Raw genomic sequence first — 16,482 nt, 5'->3', positions numbered from 1 at the left:
TCTACTTAAAGACTGGAAATTAATTTACAACAAATATTACAGTGAAATATTGGTAGTGTGCATTTGAATATTTTTCACTCTGTAGTATTGTTAGCCCAAATTCACCTGAGTGAGGTCCTGCTGAGTTCATTCAGACTTGCTCCAGTATTGGTGCACTTACAGAAGAATAATCTTTTCTTGCTCAGTAAGCTTAGAATAGGCTATATCCAGGAATATATTGTAATCTAAGCTTTGCAAACTGGGCTGTTGATAGAGGAATACAGATGAATTTTCTTGCTTACTTGTCTGACATACATACTAAGAAGCATGACTTTCATGTTTTTCCTTTTAAGAGAAAAGTGCACAAAGACAAAACAATGTAGTAGGTTGAAAGCATGCACATGGCTTGGAACTATTTTTGTGTTCTCGTACTCCCTCTTGAGTAAAAAGAAAGCAGTGGTTCTTTTTAAGCCAAAACAGAAATGTGTGGTTGCTCTTTTCTGTCTCCTTTTGAGAAGAACTTGTAGCATGATATTAGTTGTATTTCTTTGTTATATCTATAATGAATATATAGCATCTGACTTAAGCTTATTTTGCTTAGATAATCTTTCTAGGAAAAATAATTTGACGTAATTTTTATTTGCATTTTCAGAATCCTTTGATGGCAGAATGAGTAGCAGTGCTGATGTGATTTCAATAGTTTTTCACATAGGTTGTGGCTTGAGTGTGGTAGGCAGATAAGTCCCACTGCTTGCTTGCTCCCCCTGCCACCAGTGGGAGTGGAGAGAGAATTGAAAGGGTAAAAGTAAGAAAACTTCTGGGTTGAGATAATTATAACTTCGTAAGTATTTTTTTAAAAGGAAAAGAAAGCCAAGGAAAGTTACTAAAAGAAAATTTGCTCACTGCTAGCTGACCAATGCCCAGCAGTTCCTGAGCACTGGCAGTGCTGACAAACCTCAAACCTCTCTGCCAACTTTCATTACTAAGCTATGGCATGGTGATATCCCTTTGGTCAGCTGGTCCAGCCATATCTCTCCTCGCTGCTTGCTCATCCCCAGCCTGCTTGCTGGCATGGCAGTGTGAGAACCTTGATGGCATGTATTTATTTTACTTCTGGGAAAGACTGGCTTAATCTCCAATGAAGCTTTAGTCATCATGCTTTTATACTACTTGCATCACTGCTGACAAAGCCTTAGTGCATGGCCTCAACTAGGGTTTTTGATATAAGTTTTAAGAAAGTTGTCATGCTTTATGTTCTGATTGTTTAAGCTGCACTGAAGGTTAATTAATTATGTAGTAGGATGTAACCTTAGTGTTACATTGTCAAATAATTACAATGGCAAAAGGTAACAAGGTAATCATACCAAGTTACTATGCTATGTTATTATCTGGTAGTTACATAACTGAGCTGTGCTGCCATGTGAATGTGCTCCTTTTGAGTTTTTAAATTAAAAATATTTAAGTTACATTTGGTTTTTACTTGCTACCATAAATCTTTCTTGTATTTATATATGTAATGTAGATGTTATTGACTCTTTTGGAGTTCAGACCTTGTTTTGACCTTAAGTCTCTGAAGGAGAATGCATTCTGTCACTGTACAGGAACTTTCCTCTGTTTTAAGAACTGTGCAAGCATTCACAAATACTTTTATTACTACTGGGATACATAGAGAATGAAACAAAAGTTTGGGAAAATAGAGATGCACTAAAACTATAGCATGCATGTTTTGTTTTTTTTAAGTTTACAAAATTGCTACTTTTTGTGCTTGTGCACATATACGTTTAAGTATGTGAATTAGCTGTCATAGAGCCCTTTGGTGTTGGTGAGATGCAGAGATTTGTGTTTGAACAAGCAGTCATGGGACTGAGACAACTACTCCAAATATACCAAATAATTACATTTGTAGGCAAGTTGAATTTTTCCACTCTGTATAAACTAGATTGTTATTTTGGTTTCTGACTTGCTGAAACTGGGTATTTTTAGATTTTAAGTTTGCTTGCTTTCCTGTAAAAGTACCCTATCTGATCCTTGCTGCTGTGTCTTAGTGCTTGCCATTTAAACTGGAAATCCTTTCAAAAGTCTGTTTCCTTCCCCTGTAGTTGCCATATTATGTTTTCTTATAGGATGTTAACTCACTGTGACTTCCTTTTTCAATTCTTGTGTAGTAAACTATCAAGAATTCTTGACACTACTGTACCACTAAAAGAAAATGCTACAAACCAAAATGCTGTTTCCGAATGGTGAAGGATTTCTTTGCTTAATTAAAAATTAAAAATAAGAAAAAAACAGCTTAACATAACTTGTGAAATGGTTTCCAGTGGAAAAGCAGGTAGCTTTCAGTAAAGCAGAACTGAAATCAAGTCATTAAATATGCAGGGATTTGAAAAATCCATGTTATCAGTTCATGTGGGAGAAGGAAAAGAAAACTAATGAAGAAATATTTTTTTCCTAGATTTTTTCATTTGATACCTGTGAATTTTCTGCAATCCAAAGATGGCAGCAAATAAACCTAAAGGACAGAATTCACTGGCTTTACACAAAGTCATCATGGTGGGAAGCGGTGGTGTAGGAAAATCTGCTTTAACACTACAGTTTATGTATGATGAGGTAAGAGTCTGTAGTAGAAGTTGTATCAGGAGGTGCATGCTACATAGTGTTGTTCAAGTTACATTTGTAGAATTATTTTCTCAAAGGGTCTAAATGTATGTGATGTGGTATGAAATTGAGCAGTTAAGTGGAACAAAAACATGTTTTGAGATTACTGATTTTCCTTCTAGAGGTACCTATGAAGGCAAAATTTGGCCTTTTCCAGACTTGTCAGCTGTTTGATACTCTGTCATATTACTGGAATATTTTTGCATTGCTCACTAGACCTATTATAACTTGGTTATTATAGCTCAAAGCTTCTTCACTTAGTTGAGTTGCATGACACCTGAAACAAACAATTTATTCTGGTTTTTGTGTTGCTGTTGAAGAGAGGAAAGAAAATTAGTTTTTCTTTTCCTTTTTTTTTTCCAGTGAAAGTCATCCCTTTTTATTAAAAGTCAGAAGTTAAGCATTCAGTGTACTTTAACAGTTGATACTAAATATATCCAAAGTCAGGACTACCTGATTTCATAATGGAACAAAGGCAGATATTGTGCTTGAACCAGAAGAAAAGGTTCAGGTAGTGCACAGATACTTCACAGTAAACAGTACTGTGTACTACAGTACACAGATATTTCAAAACAGATGTTTTGAAATTACCTCTACATTTCCTTGTAATGGCTGAGGAAAGCAAAAACCTAAAACTGTTTAGGCTTTAACTATGAGTTGTTTGAGTACTTCACAGGGCCTAGATGTACAATGCTTAGTTATTAGTTACCATTTAATACCATTTATTAGTACCCATTTAATATGTTTGCTATATCCTTATGTGCAAACAGAAGCAATTGCCATGTACAGGCGTGATTTTACTTCATGAAGGGTTTTTTTTCTAGTTTGTTGAAGACTATGAGCCCACCAAAGCAGATAGCTACAGGAAAAAGGTGGTTCTGGATGGGGAAGAAGTCCAAATTGATATATTGGATACAGCAGGGCAGGAGGACTATGCTGCAATTAGAGACAACTACTTCCGAAGTGGAGAAGGGTTTCTTTGCGTCTTCTCTATTACAGAGCTGGAATCCTTTGCGGCGACTGCAGACTTCAGGTAAGTTACAAGGCAATATAATAATTCTAATTCCACTGAGATGATTGAAAGTGGTGGTTTTTTTGTGTGTGTTTTGTGTTACCCTTTTGATGGTCCAGACTGGATGCCAGCTCTTACTGTTGTCACATATGTTTTTAACAGATGCCTAGCCAGGCTTTTGCTATCTGTACCACTTCAGATGTCTTATCTGCTGTGTTTCTGAATACCAGAAAGGCTATTGCCACAGAGCAGATACACAGCAAGATTCAGGAGACAGCTGCTTCACCATGGTCTCAACCACAAGCTGCATCATATTAAAACTCTTAAGATAGTAACAGAATATTATACAGGTAGGAGTATATTATAGGTATTTCATTTCAGTTGAGAGAGAAAACATTTAAATAATCTACCACTGTATTTTGAAAAAAAGACAGACATCAGAAAACAGTTTTACCAGTTCAAAGTGTAATGAAATAGAAAGGGCCATAATATTTGAAAGAAAATTAAGGAAAGAAATATAAAAAGGAGTTATCTGCATCCCATTGAAATTAGTTTTCTTGGAGATGCTGTTATAGTTCAACTTAGCACTAAGTAGCAGCATATGTTTAAGGGAGGAGAAAGAGGTATGGACAGGGGAGAAAGTAAATTTTTCATCTTCCAATGTTTTTTTTAAATTTATTTGTGTTTCTATATGTCTGTTTATATATTTTGAGAGAGGGCGGAGCAGACCATTTTTGTTTGTAGGTTTTTGCTGGGTACTGTCAATCATGGAGGACAGTTTAGTATAGTTCAGCTCCCCTAGAGTGCAAAATTGCCTATTCAAATATGTTTAAAATCATGCCAGTGCTTCAAAGTAATGATCTTTGGCCTTAGAAAATGTCCTACTTTCCAGTAAAGGTAAGAGTTAACAGCATACATGTTGAAACAGGAAAAATGAAAGAAAAAAGTCCCTTCAAGTAAAGATATTAAAATTGTCCCCAACCCAAATATGAAAATGAACCATAGAAGACTAAATGCTAAAATATAACTCAGAAAAATATATTTTTTCTGCTCTGTGTAAAAGTAATCTGTATCTCTTGAAGGTACAGTTAAAGTACCTTTGGCACTGGTGAGTAGTCTGAGGCCATACTACTCTACTAGTTTGGAAGCAAACCACTGAGAGATTCCAAGTCAGAACTACAATTTACAATGGGAAAATTGAAATAAAAGCAGAAGATGGGCTTAAACTGACAGAGTCAGGATACAGCCTGACACCCTTTTGGTCAGGGTGTTGGTAGCAGTCTGATCAGACAGTGGCTGCAGTCCTGTTGGAATGATAGATGTGGTTCTGTTGGAGAGGTGATCCTGGCCTTCCTCTGAAGGTCCAGTGGTGGTTATGTGGCTCTTTCCTCTGTGAATTCAGTAGGTAGGCTGCCCGTGATGTGATGTTCCAAACCTCAGATTATATCCAGGTAGAAATGCTTGGTTCCTCCCGCTGGACGGAGCACTTAACAATGGGATGATGTAATTTTATCCGTCATGCAGTGAGACTTGACAGCCCATTAGCAGAAGACATCCCCTGGAGGGAGTTAGCAGGGATGAGTCATGAAAGAGATAAAGAATGCTGCCTCACCTGGTTCTAACAGTTTATGAAGATGGTGCTAGAATATATAGTTTTGGTTACAACTTATATTGTAACCTAAGACAACTACTTAAGGGCCAAGTATTAAAGAAAGTGACAAGAACTTGGATGTTTGTTTTTATGGAACTTTGTTCTGCTGGAGTGGCAGACCTTCAACATGAGAGCTTTTTACTGCAGTTCAGTGAAGTTCCTGATATGCTCTGAAATGCCATTGTCCAAGTAATTTTATCAATAGAATACAGACCTGCAATGACTGTACTTTTAAATACTTGAAAGATTGTTTGTTAAAATTTGGCCTTGCTTTGAGTAGAATTTATCTGGCTCTCATAGTGTGGATTTTTTTTATGTTCTAGATTTCAAGCTGGCACATCATTAATTAGATATTTCTTGTTTAGTCTTCAGAAGGGGCTCAGAGGAGAGTGAATATCATAATCTGAATTGCTGTTAGGTTAACATTTTACATGGTGAAATTGTTTGGCATCTGTGGTGGTTTGACTTGGCATTTACGCAGGTACCCACCAAAGCTCCTCTATCTCTTCCATCCTCAGCTGGACAGGGAGCAGAAAATCCAATGAAAGGCTGATGAGTTTAGGACAGGAGGAGATCACTTACTGATTACCATGATAGGCAAAACAGACACCACTTGGGGAAAGGAATTGAATTTATTGCCAATCCAAATCAGAGCAGAATAATGAGAAGCAAAACTAGCCTTAAAAATGCCTTCCACTCCACCCCTCCTTCTTTCCTGGGCTCTGCCTTCTCCTTCCCAGCGGCCTAGAGAGACAGGAAATGGGGGTTACGGTCAGTTCATCACATGTCATTACAGCTGTTGCATCTTCCTCAGGGAGAGAAATCCTTCCCCTGCTCCAGAGGGGAGTCTCTCCCATGGGAGATAGTTGTCCATGAACTTTTCCAGTCTGAATCCTACCCAGGACTGGAAGCTCACTAACTACTCCGGCATGAGTACCTTTCCATGGACTGCAGTCCTTCAGGAACAGAGTGCTCCAGCATAGGTCCCCCACAGGATCGCCATTCCTGCCAGTAAACCTACTTCAGCATGGACCCCTCTTTCCAGGGGCCCACAGTATACACACCTGCCAAGAGCATATCCCAGCATGGGTTTCCTCTGTGGACTGCAGGGGAATCTCAGCTCTGGTGTCTGGAGCACTTCCTTCCCCTTCTTCACTGACCTTAGTATCTATATAGTTGTTCCACTCACACATTCTCACTCTTCCTCTCTGAGTGCAATTGTACCTGTGCAGTACTATTTTAAATAAGTTATCCCAGTGGTGTTGCTACCATTGCCTTGGCCCTGGCCAGTGGTGGTGGGTCTGTCCCAGAGCCAGCTGGTACTGGATGTGCCAATAACAGATACTGGAGAAGCTTCTGGCAGGTTCTTGCGGAAGCCACATCTATAGACCCACCACTAACAAAACCTTGCCATGCTAACCCAGTATAGCATTGCCTGGATAATCAGTATTGAAAGCTACTAGATTTTTACCATAAGTCATCTTTGCACAGATACTGGCATGATGCACTGAGTTTTCTTCTGGCCACTTTCCTGATCCCCTGGCTATTCAAACTACTTTTGGATAGCTGCAGACTCTGTTAAAACATTGGCACTGGTATTTGTGTGGAAGAGGAGAAATTTTGCTTTTTAATTATACCTCATACATAAATGTGATGTCACAGTCTGCCTCAAATGCACAGTTTTAGAAAAAATTATGGACTATATACAGTTTCTCAGCTTTGTGAGTAGGCTTCTTCCACAAGACTGCATGCTATTCAGAGCTTTTTGTAATGTGAGCTTCCTGCTGTATACCAAATCAAGGCCCTTTAGAATATCAATTACTTAACTGTCTTCAGCTTCTCTCCCTTCAGCTTTAAATTTGGTTTCACCTCAGCTATCAAAAGATGTTTATTTTTCTGTGCTTTTTGTCAGTCTTTAAGGAATTGCTCCATGATAAAGGGCTACCTTTCACAACTAACTTTATATTTTTTTCATAGACAAAATACAGAATATTCTTCTTCTGAGACAACTTTTCTTCCAGATAATTAATGCATTTTCAATTAGAATAAAACTTCCATTATTTTCAAGCGTTGAAGACTTGCATAAAAGTATTTGTAGTATTGAGTTTTATTTATAGATCTAAACCTTTCATCCTCGCCGTTAAAACAGTAGAAAGGTCTTAAAATCTGTCCTTAAAAATCTGATGCATATATAGCTTGTGTCTGTACACAGATTTACGATTAAATTAAGACCTTTGGAGAAACTGAATATAATTGACTTGAGAAAGATACTTGAAAGGAAGAGATTTTCTCTTGATATGCTATGGACCATTTTATCAGCTTTAAAAATGGCACATTTTGTTAGGAAAGAATTAGTTGTAAAACTGAAGCCTGGATAGCTTAAAAATGGCCATCAAAAATAGTAATGTAATGACAGTGGTAATGCTCTCAAATAACACTGTTAAAGAATAAATTATTAATATAAATTCTCACCTAAACCAATCCTGTTCTATTTTTTTTTCATTTCTTACTGACTCAACTCCTTCCTTCCTTGAGGACTAGTTGTCTGTCTTCATTCTGTAAAATGTCATAATGAGGTTTAAGACTTTCCTGTTATATAAATTACATAAAATGAGTAAGTGGCTTGTCACTGTAAGATATAAAAGTATCTAGTCTGAGTTCTTTTTGTGTACTAAGAATGATGCTCTATGAAAAGCTTCATTTTCTTTTCCTTTTTTTTTTTTTTTCTTCTTCTCCAGGGAGCAAATCTTAAGAGTAAAAGAAGATGAGAATGTTCCTTTTTTGCTAGTTGGTAATAAATCAGATTTGGAAGATAAAAGACAAGTTTCTGTAGAGGAAGCAAAAAACAGAGCTGATCAGTGGAATGTTAATTATGTGGAAACTTCTGCAAAAACACGAGCTAATGTTGACAAGGTAATAACTAGCCTCTTAAACATATCAGCCCATCAATTTTTACTTTATCCCTCTTTTTCATGGGTCGTTCTCCTTAAGTTCTTAATTTTTGTAATAATTTTGTGGCATTTTGATCAAATGCTTTTCTTCCTTAGCTCGCCAGAAGTGCAGGACTAGGTGACTCCTTGTAGAACAGTGAAAATGTTGTGCGCAACACCTTTATCCCATTCTAAACTGGAAAGAATCATTATTGTCATGATATGACACAAGACCTTATAAAATTGTCTTGGGTCAGCCCTTTTGGCCTAGACTTCATACTGCATTTTCTGTAACTAGAGAGTCTGCTTCTGAACAGTGAATACTTTCTGATCCTCAGTCAGAATAAAACACCTTATAAAAGCAAATAAAGGAGGGATTTGAGCCTTCTCTACCCTCATTTAACCACCTCCCTCTTTGTATGGTGTTTCAATAAAGAATGGATGAATACAAAAAGCTATGAAAAGCCCAGAAGTGTCTTATGAGCTTCCAGAGATGGTTCAGAAGCTCATAAGATAAAGAAAATATTTATCTCCAAGAAAAGAAAATGCAGCTTAGTTCTAAGTGCTTCAGCAAGAATGCAAGGTCTTGCAATTCAGAATAACTGTCAGCCTTGTAGACTGTAAGAGTTATTGTGTGGCAAAAGAAATAAATAGGTTTTAGCAACGTGCAAACTTTTCAGAGCTGTTGACAAAGTTCATCCCACATTGAATCACAGGTTTGTGATGGAAGGAACCTTAAAGATCATCTAATTCCAACTGCCCTGCCAGTGGCAGGGATACCAACCACTCAGTCAGGTTGCTCAGGCTCCCATCCAACCAGGCCTTGAACACTTCCAGAGTTACGGCATCCGCAACTTCTCTGGGCAACCTTTTCCAGTGTCTCACTGCCCTCACAGTAAAGAAATTATTTTTTTTTTACAATTAATCATTTAATTCTCTCCCCTTTTAGTTCAGAACTGTTCCTGCAAGGCTTTTATCACAAGCTGCCCATGTAAAAAGATGCTTTCTGTCTTTTTTTTATAAACCTTCTTTAAGAACTGAAAGGCTGCAATAAGGTCTCTGGAGCATTCTCTTCCTCAGTATGAACAAGCCCAGCTTTCTTAGCTTGTCTTCATAGGGGAGCTGCTCCAGCTCACTGAGCATCTTTGTGGCCTCCTCTGGACCCACTCCAACAGGTCCATGTTTTTTCTTGTGCTGAGGACCCCAGATCTGGGCACAGCACTGCAGGTGGGGGTCTCGTGAGACAGTAGAAGGGGAGAACCACCTCCCTTGACCTGTGGCAAATCCTCTTTTGCTGCAGCCCAGGATACCATTTGCCTTCTGGGCTGTGAGTGCACATTGCCAGATTGTGTCCAGCTTTTCATCCACGAAAGCCCACAAGTCCATGTCTACAGGGCTGCTCTCAGAAAGTTAATCTCCCAGTCTGTACTCATGTCTGGGGTTGCCCTCATCCAGATGCTGCACCTTGCACATGGTGAAAAATTCTCTAATGTAGATCCATATGTATGAGCTGTCAATTACAGCATGAGTGCTGTAATGCAAATTCTCTTTTGTAATAACTTAAACTCAACTGTTAGTTGAGTCCTGTCAGTTACCTTACTGAAGAAACTGATTGTTCAGTACTATAGTGATTTACCCTACAGAACAGCAGAGTTCTTAGTCAAGTACAGCAGAACCCATCCTCATTGTTGAATAAAGGTCTGATTTTTTGTTGTTGTTATAAAAACTAACAAATCTTTTATTTTTGGTGTATAATTGCAGTTAACAGCCATCTACTACAGTTGTAAAATCCAGCTCTTCAAATCCACTTCATTATTGTTTAGCACCTGGGGAAAAAAGTGCATGTAATATATTTTTTTCAATAGCTCCTGGATCAATAGTCTTTGCACATACATGGTAAGCTACCAGAGAGCTCCAGGTTTCTTTTTGGAGCTGGTGGCATAATGGATTCAGATTAGCATGTCATACAGATTTAAGGTTCGACAGGCCATAAATGAGGCCTCGTTGGCACAAGTGAATACTGGGTATTCTTAGTTGCTTGAAGCATACGAAGTTTGGGAGTTTGCTACACAAACTTGGTTTACTGTTGTGTAAGAAATCTGGCCTCTCTGAATTCCAGAATAGTGATTTTACTCTCTTGGGAAAGCACAGCCACCCTCCACTCATTTTGGCAAAGGTGACCCAGTAAATATTTTCTCAGAAGGTTATGTATTCCAGACAGCTAAATACTGTTCTACGGTATCACTACTTAAGCAAGCTGACAGTTGCATTTTGCTATTAGCACTGATTTAAATACAAACAACTTAGCACACATTTAAAAATCTAAATGTGATCTCATTTCTTCAGGAAATGTTCAGTTCCATTGATTTTCCTGGGATTTTATGTGATGAAAGTTGATACTTTTCCTGCAGTCAATATGAAATTAGTGTAATAAAAACCTACTGAGCTCTGTAGAGAGCTTTTCAGCCCCTCCACTTGTTTCACAGAAATGGATCAAGTCTCTTGCTGTAGATGTATTTCTTAGTTCAAATTTCAAAGTATCTCAAAATATTCTGAGTTGGAGGGGACCCACAAGGATCATTGAGTCCAACCCTTAGGTGAATGGCCCATATAGAGATCAAACCCGTGACCTTGGTGTTATTAGCATCATGCTCTGCCCCACTGAGCTCATTTCAGGGCTGAAAAAAGAAGCCAAGAGCACCTGGTATTCCCAGGTAGTCAAGTATTAACCAGGCCTGATCCCGCATAGTTTCCAAGATCGGAAGGGATTTGGCATTCTCAGGGTGATAGGGTATCTAGGGACTCTCTCTTGAGAGAGAAGTTTTAGAATTGCTCAGCTGATTTCCTACAGTAAAATTAGAAAGATGTATACATATTATTTGCTGTAACCTTCTGTAAGTCAAGTCAAAATCTGCTGTTCAAATTAGTAAAGTAGCTTTAAGCAACCCTGTCATAAAGCCTTAACTGTCTGTCAGTAGGATCTCTCTTACCTAAGTGAGTGGTGTATCTCCAACTTTGTCCTAAACCATTTGATGAAAGTGAACTTCACGTGTATTTAAGATTGTAGTATGGCAGCTGCAGCCGATATTACCTGATGAAAGAAATTGTTTATGTAGTTGTGTGACTGAAAACTTTGTTTTAAAGGAAATGCTGGGCTATTGGGTTTTTTTTCTCTAGTCGCTTTATGCTTAGACTTGCATCATGGAACATACCATACAGTATACCATATGTACATTTCAGTCTATGCTGCTACTACATGAATATGTTTCTAAAATTGAATGTTGCACTTTTTCAACCTTTGCAGCTCATCACTTAAAATACTCAAAAGGTAAACTGATTTCCTTAAGTTTTCTCAGTAGTATGTACATACAACATCTGAAAATCTTGGCTGGCAATGAGACCCTTGTTTCAATTATCGTCTAAAATTGCCTGACATTCACTTATGAATGCCTGACAGGATTCATAAGTGAATAACAGAAGTGAATGACAGGGTAACATTATGGGGCCATGAGACAAACAGGATTACGTCATATCAACTTGGCCTTCAAAACCAGTGACAGATTTGTTGTGTCTATATTTGTTTGCTCAAACTGGTTGCATGTAATTGATTCTGTTAGAAACAACTGAAGTGAATGTCAGTGAAAGCCGAAATGAACTCATATCTGTGATTTGTTTTTGCATTTATCTTCTTATATCTTTTCCAGGTGTTTTTTGATTTAATGAGAGAAATTAGAGCCAGAAAAATGGAAGACAGCAAAGAAAAGAACGGGAAGAAGAAAAGAAAAAGCCTAGCTAAGAGGATCAGAGAAAGATGTTGCATTTTATAATCGAAAGCTTGGATTCCTTCCTATCCTGACCATACTAATAAAAACCATAATTTATAAGCATGCCATTGAAGGCTGAAGTGACTGAAATTACCCTAACATGTTGGAAAATGTAATGTACCACTAAAAGCATGATTTGGAGCTGCACTGAAAGCCAAATTCACTGAAAACAAATTATGTGGCTTCAAGAGAAGCAAAGTTCAGTCCATTTCATAATTGCCTACCTTCTCACATTTCTTCTGAATGTAGTGTTTCATAGGTAGTCTTTTCTTTAATAGCGGACAGAGGGGCAAAGTATTACTTTGTGGGTTCTTATAAAGCATACTTTTTTATCACTGGTATTTGTCAATTCATCTTGTCTTTTGTTGCCTTGAAAATTACAATTGTGAACATGATACCTAACAAAGCAGTATGCAGCTGTTTTGCCATGGAGTTATGCAAATTAGAAAAGAATAATGTATATGCGAACAGCTATGTTGAGGAAAACTATATGTGGTTCTGCATTACCTGATTAACTTAGAAGAGCGATGTAATCTTTTACATTGAAACATTTGAATATGCCTTAATTTTAAAACCCAAACATAGCAGGTCGCTTAATCAAGGGTGTATTTTCAACTCTGTTGCATGGAGACTGTCCCTGTGCATCAGTGCAAGACTGCCCTCTGTGTGGAGTGCAGTTATGTGGATGATTTCACTCACTAGCTGTCTGCTAGCAGTGTCTGTTTTTTAAATGTGTGCCATACTCTGGTAATGTGAATAATACAGAGCATATTCTGTCATCTGTAACTTGGTAGACAATATGGTATCTTAAAACTAAAAGGTCAGAATACACATAAGAATAAGACTGAAGTAATATGTCTATGGCACATCTAAACCCGGAATGGTTGTTTAAAATTTAACGTGCTGGTACCTTGAAACTTCCCTTTTGCACATAGATTTTTTGTCTAGATGTTCCTTGGGTTTTAACTCCCTGGAATTGGGTGGAGTGGGGCTGATCTAGTAGCGCTTACGTGTTTTGAGTTAAGATGTTGTCTAGGAAATTCTGGTTAATTTCTTTTGTGTTCCTAATACTTAGCTATTGGAACATGGTGTGTTACGCTGAAGCTCTTTGCAGGTTTTGTACTGTTTAGTCTATGTTGATTTTCAAATGGGGAACAGTGTAGCTACTTTTTCTAGTTAATGTTGATATCAAACAATCAAACGTGCTTTGCAATACAGAAACCTTTAACATGCACATCCAAAATCCCCAAACAAAACATACTGCCTCAGTTGCTTCAGAACAACAAGAATACTAGCACATGGTTAGTGTGCTACATCTTAACTAAAAATATACCAGAATGTTTGAGGGTTTTGGACTCCTGGGGTGAGACAGGCTAGATCAATTCCACAAACGGTTATACTTTTTATACATGTATAAGCCTATAACTGACAGTTTAAAATGTGCTCAAGCAAACTAGGTAACAAATATTTAACTTTCATGCTAACAGACGTTCTAGGGACTCAAGACTTAGGAGTTATATTTGTCATGTTCAATATTTATCAGTAGGAATTTTGTATGTGCATTTAGTAGACTGCCAAATGCAGAATAAAAATTACTCATGTGACTGGCAAATATAAGCCAGTTTTCATCTTACTGTGTACTCATTTGGGTCTATTTAGCCAGGGAGTCTAACCACTAACATTGTGACTTTGCTTTGGAACCTGTGTACTGGGAACTGAGGTGTTATGAAGCCACTAGACACACAAAACTTGTCTTGGCTGATGCCTTATCCTGTTCTTTTATTTGCTATTTGAGCCATTGAAAGATGAATAAACTTCCATTTTTCTAAAATATTTGTGCAGTGTTAATTGAATGCAGTGTTAATTGATAACTGTATTATTCATAAACATCGCTATAGCCCATGCTAATTGTCAAGCAATTAAACCGAAGTACTCTAGAAGACTGGTTTTTGTGCATGAAGATAATTGTACATTAAACCAGATTAGTCTGATAAAAGGCCACTTTTTAAGACTATATATCTGCTACCTTCTGTTCATAGGTAATTTGCTTAGTTGCTACAAGACTACCTGAAAGCAGGCAACAAACTGAGGTCAGCTTGTTCCAGAATTACTTTTCTATAAGAATGGAAAGTGAGATTTAATAAACTAACAAACAACAACAGCAACAACTAAAAATGTCAAACAAACAAAACCCTGAATCAAAAAAAGGACAACCTACATAAGTTTTAATAAAATAAAAATGCATTCTAAGTAATTTTCTTTTGGCACACTCAAGGAGAACCTAAGTGTTGTTCCTCAACCTGCAGGGAATATAGCTTGCATCATGTATTACAGGATTTGGGTATATCATGAGAGAGTAATCTAAAGTGAGTGTTATATTTGCATCACAGAGTGTTTTGTTTAGCCTGTTTAGGTGTCTGACATTCCTAGGTCTAGCTGCTCAGAGTGCTTCTGTGCCTGAGAGCACTTTTTATCCCCTATTTCTTTAAGAAGCTGAAGACACACTCTTCTCTGGCAAGATCAAAGCCTTCCATGGTAGTTCCCTCCAAGTTAACCTAATGCTGGCAGTACTGTTGCTCTCTTTTGTGAAATGCAATGTGTGGTAAATCTGCAGACTGGAGAGAGATGCCTTAATTTGTAAAAAGCTATAAAGTTGAGTCTTCTGTTACATATGAAACCCATGTTGAATTTTTATGCTAACTTTATTCTGTAGCTTTCCATAGCTTTAAAAACTCAATTGACTTTCAAAAATGTTGACTAAGAAATCTGTGGTGTATTTAGTAATTTCTATAGCCTCTTGCTGAACATACAGTAGCTTGACATAGTGGTGTCTAGCAATTTTCTTTGACTATTCTGCAACAGTGTGAGGGTGTGCAGGAAGTCTCTTCCCATTCATAGAAACCTTGTTAACATCAGAGCAGAATGACCCTTCTGGCAATTCCAGTTGCAACCATAATGCAATAAAATACACTCCATATCTGATACGTTGTGCTCGCTGTATTCATGGGTAGGAACCAAATCTTTTATCTATTTATATGTGAAACGGGCTTGCTGAAAATGCTGGGCTCCATTTTGGAACACCAAGGTTTGCAGTGCCTCTATGAAACTACAGAATCAGAATATTCTGAGTTGGAAATGACCCACAAGGATCACTGACTACAGCTGCTGGCCCAGCACAGGACATCCCAAGTCACATCATGTGCTTGAAAGCATTGTCCAAACACATCTTGAACTCTGTCAGGCTTGGTGCTGTGACCACTTCCCTGGGGAGCCTGTTCCAGTGCCCAACCACCATCTCCGTGAAGAGCCTTTTTCTAATATCCAACCTACACCTCCCTGACAGAACTTCTTGCCCTTTCCTTGGGTCCCGTCACTGATCATGGGAGAGGAAACAGTACCTCCCCTCTGCTTTCCCTCGTAAGGATGGTGAAGAGTGCAATGAGGTCTTCCTCCAGAGAGGAGGTGTCCTCTACTTGATTATAGTTCAATGCAAAATGTGGAGCACCAGAGCAATGGCTCTATCATGTGAGTGCATGCAATACATTTAGCTGTGTCAGAAGTGGATCAGAAAGTAAGACTGAGCCTATGACAACTGAGAATTGAAGAGGAAAAACTAATAGCTCACCTTAATTTCTAAATTTTTTCATTGTTAGACATGTTGGCTCTTGCATCCATGTGGAAGCACAGTCAGTCATGTGCATAAAATATTTCTTTCCAAATTCACTCCTACCAATTTTTGGCTGTAAATATTTTTGGGTATGTTTTAAAGAACTGAATTATGAGAGAAACTTCTTGCATATTTTTGTGATAACTTCAGCTTGTTTCTAAAATTGAGTGGTAGGAAGTGTGCCAGTGTTGCTATTACTGGAGCATACGTTAATATTTGTTCTAAATACATTGACCAGACTGGGATATTTTGGTTGAAGCTTCATTGTCAAAAAAATGCTGAAATGCATACCATTTGAGATCTGCCTAGCACTGAATATATGCCAAAGCTCTTCCCATTTTCAAAAGACCCTGAGTAGATATCTACCCATGTGTTTAACTGGTATGATCCATTTTGTTTATAATTTGGTTTGTGTGTGCTCTAAGGTATTTTCTTTTTTCAGCTTGTCCTGGACAACCCGAAAAATGTGTATTGTATTCCATTTTTCCTTAGCATCAATCCATGCAGTTTGTGTTAATGTCCCTTTAAGACCTGGTGGCCAGAAGTGGACCTGGAGTGTTTTACTCTGAAGGGGTAGGTTCTGGCAGTGGTGGGAGGTTCAAGGGATGCCTTTAAGAGACAGGGAACAGGCACCCAGGATCCTCTTTCTTGTTTCTTGCTGAGATGCCAAGGAAGGGATGCCTGGCATAGGTCTCCAAGGTCTCCAAGAAACTGCTTTTTTTTTCAGTCCAAAACTGTTTCAGAGGGAATTTCACAATACGCAT

General features: G+C 38.0%; 1 protein-coding gene across 2 annotated transcripts in view; it reads left to right on the top strand.

Moving 5' to 3' along the window:
- RALA (RAS like proto-oncogene A) overlaps positions 1-13,884 on the top strand; it is a 29,820-nt gene extending 15,936 nt beyond the window's left edge. The window contains exons 2-5 of one of the 2 annotated variants that reach the window (XM_015619493.3): positions 2,432-2,586; positions 3,459-3,667; positions 8,036-8,210; positions 11,932-13,884. In XM_015619493.3, coding sequence (XP_015474979.1) covers positions 2,473-2,586; positions 3,459-3,667; positions 8,036-8,210; positions 11,932-12,054 — 621 coding nt within the window. In that variant the 5' untranslated portion in view covers positions 2,432-2,472 and the 3' untranslated portion in view covers positions 12,055-13,884. Of the gene's footprint in view, positions 1-1,493; positions 2,587-3,458; positions 3,668-8,035; positions 8,211-11,931 lie in introns of those variants that run through there. The other variant, XM_033511988.1, reaches the window with a different exon arrangement.
- Positions 13,885-16,482: the final 2,598 nt, after the last annotated feature.

This window comes from Parus major, chromosome 2, assembly GCF_001522545.3.
Source record: "Parus major isolate Abel chromosome 2, Parus_major1.1, whole genome shotgun sequence".
NCBI classification, from domain to species: domain Eukaryota; kingdom Metazoa; phylum Chordata; class Aves; order Passeriformes; family Paridae; genus Parus; species Parus major.
This window is presented reverse-complemented; position numbering and strand designations above follow the sequence as displayed.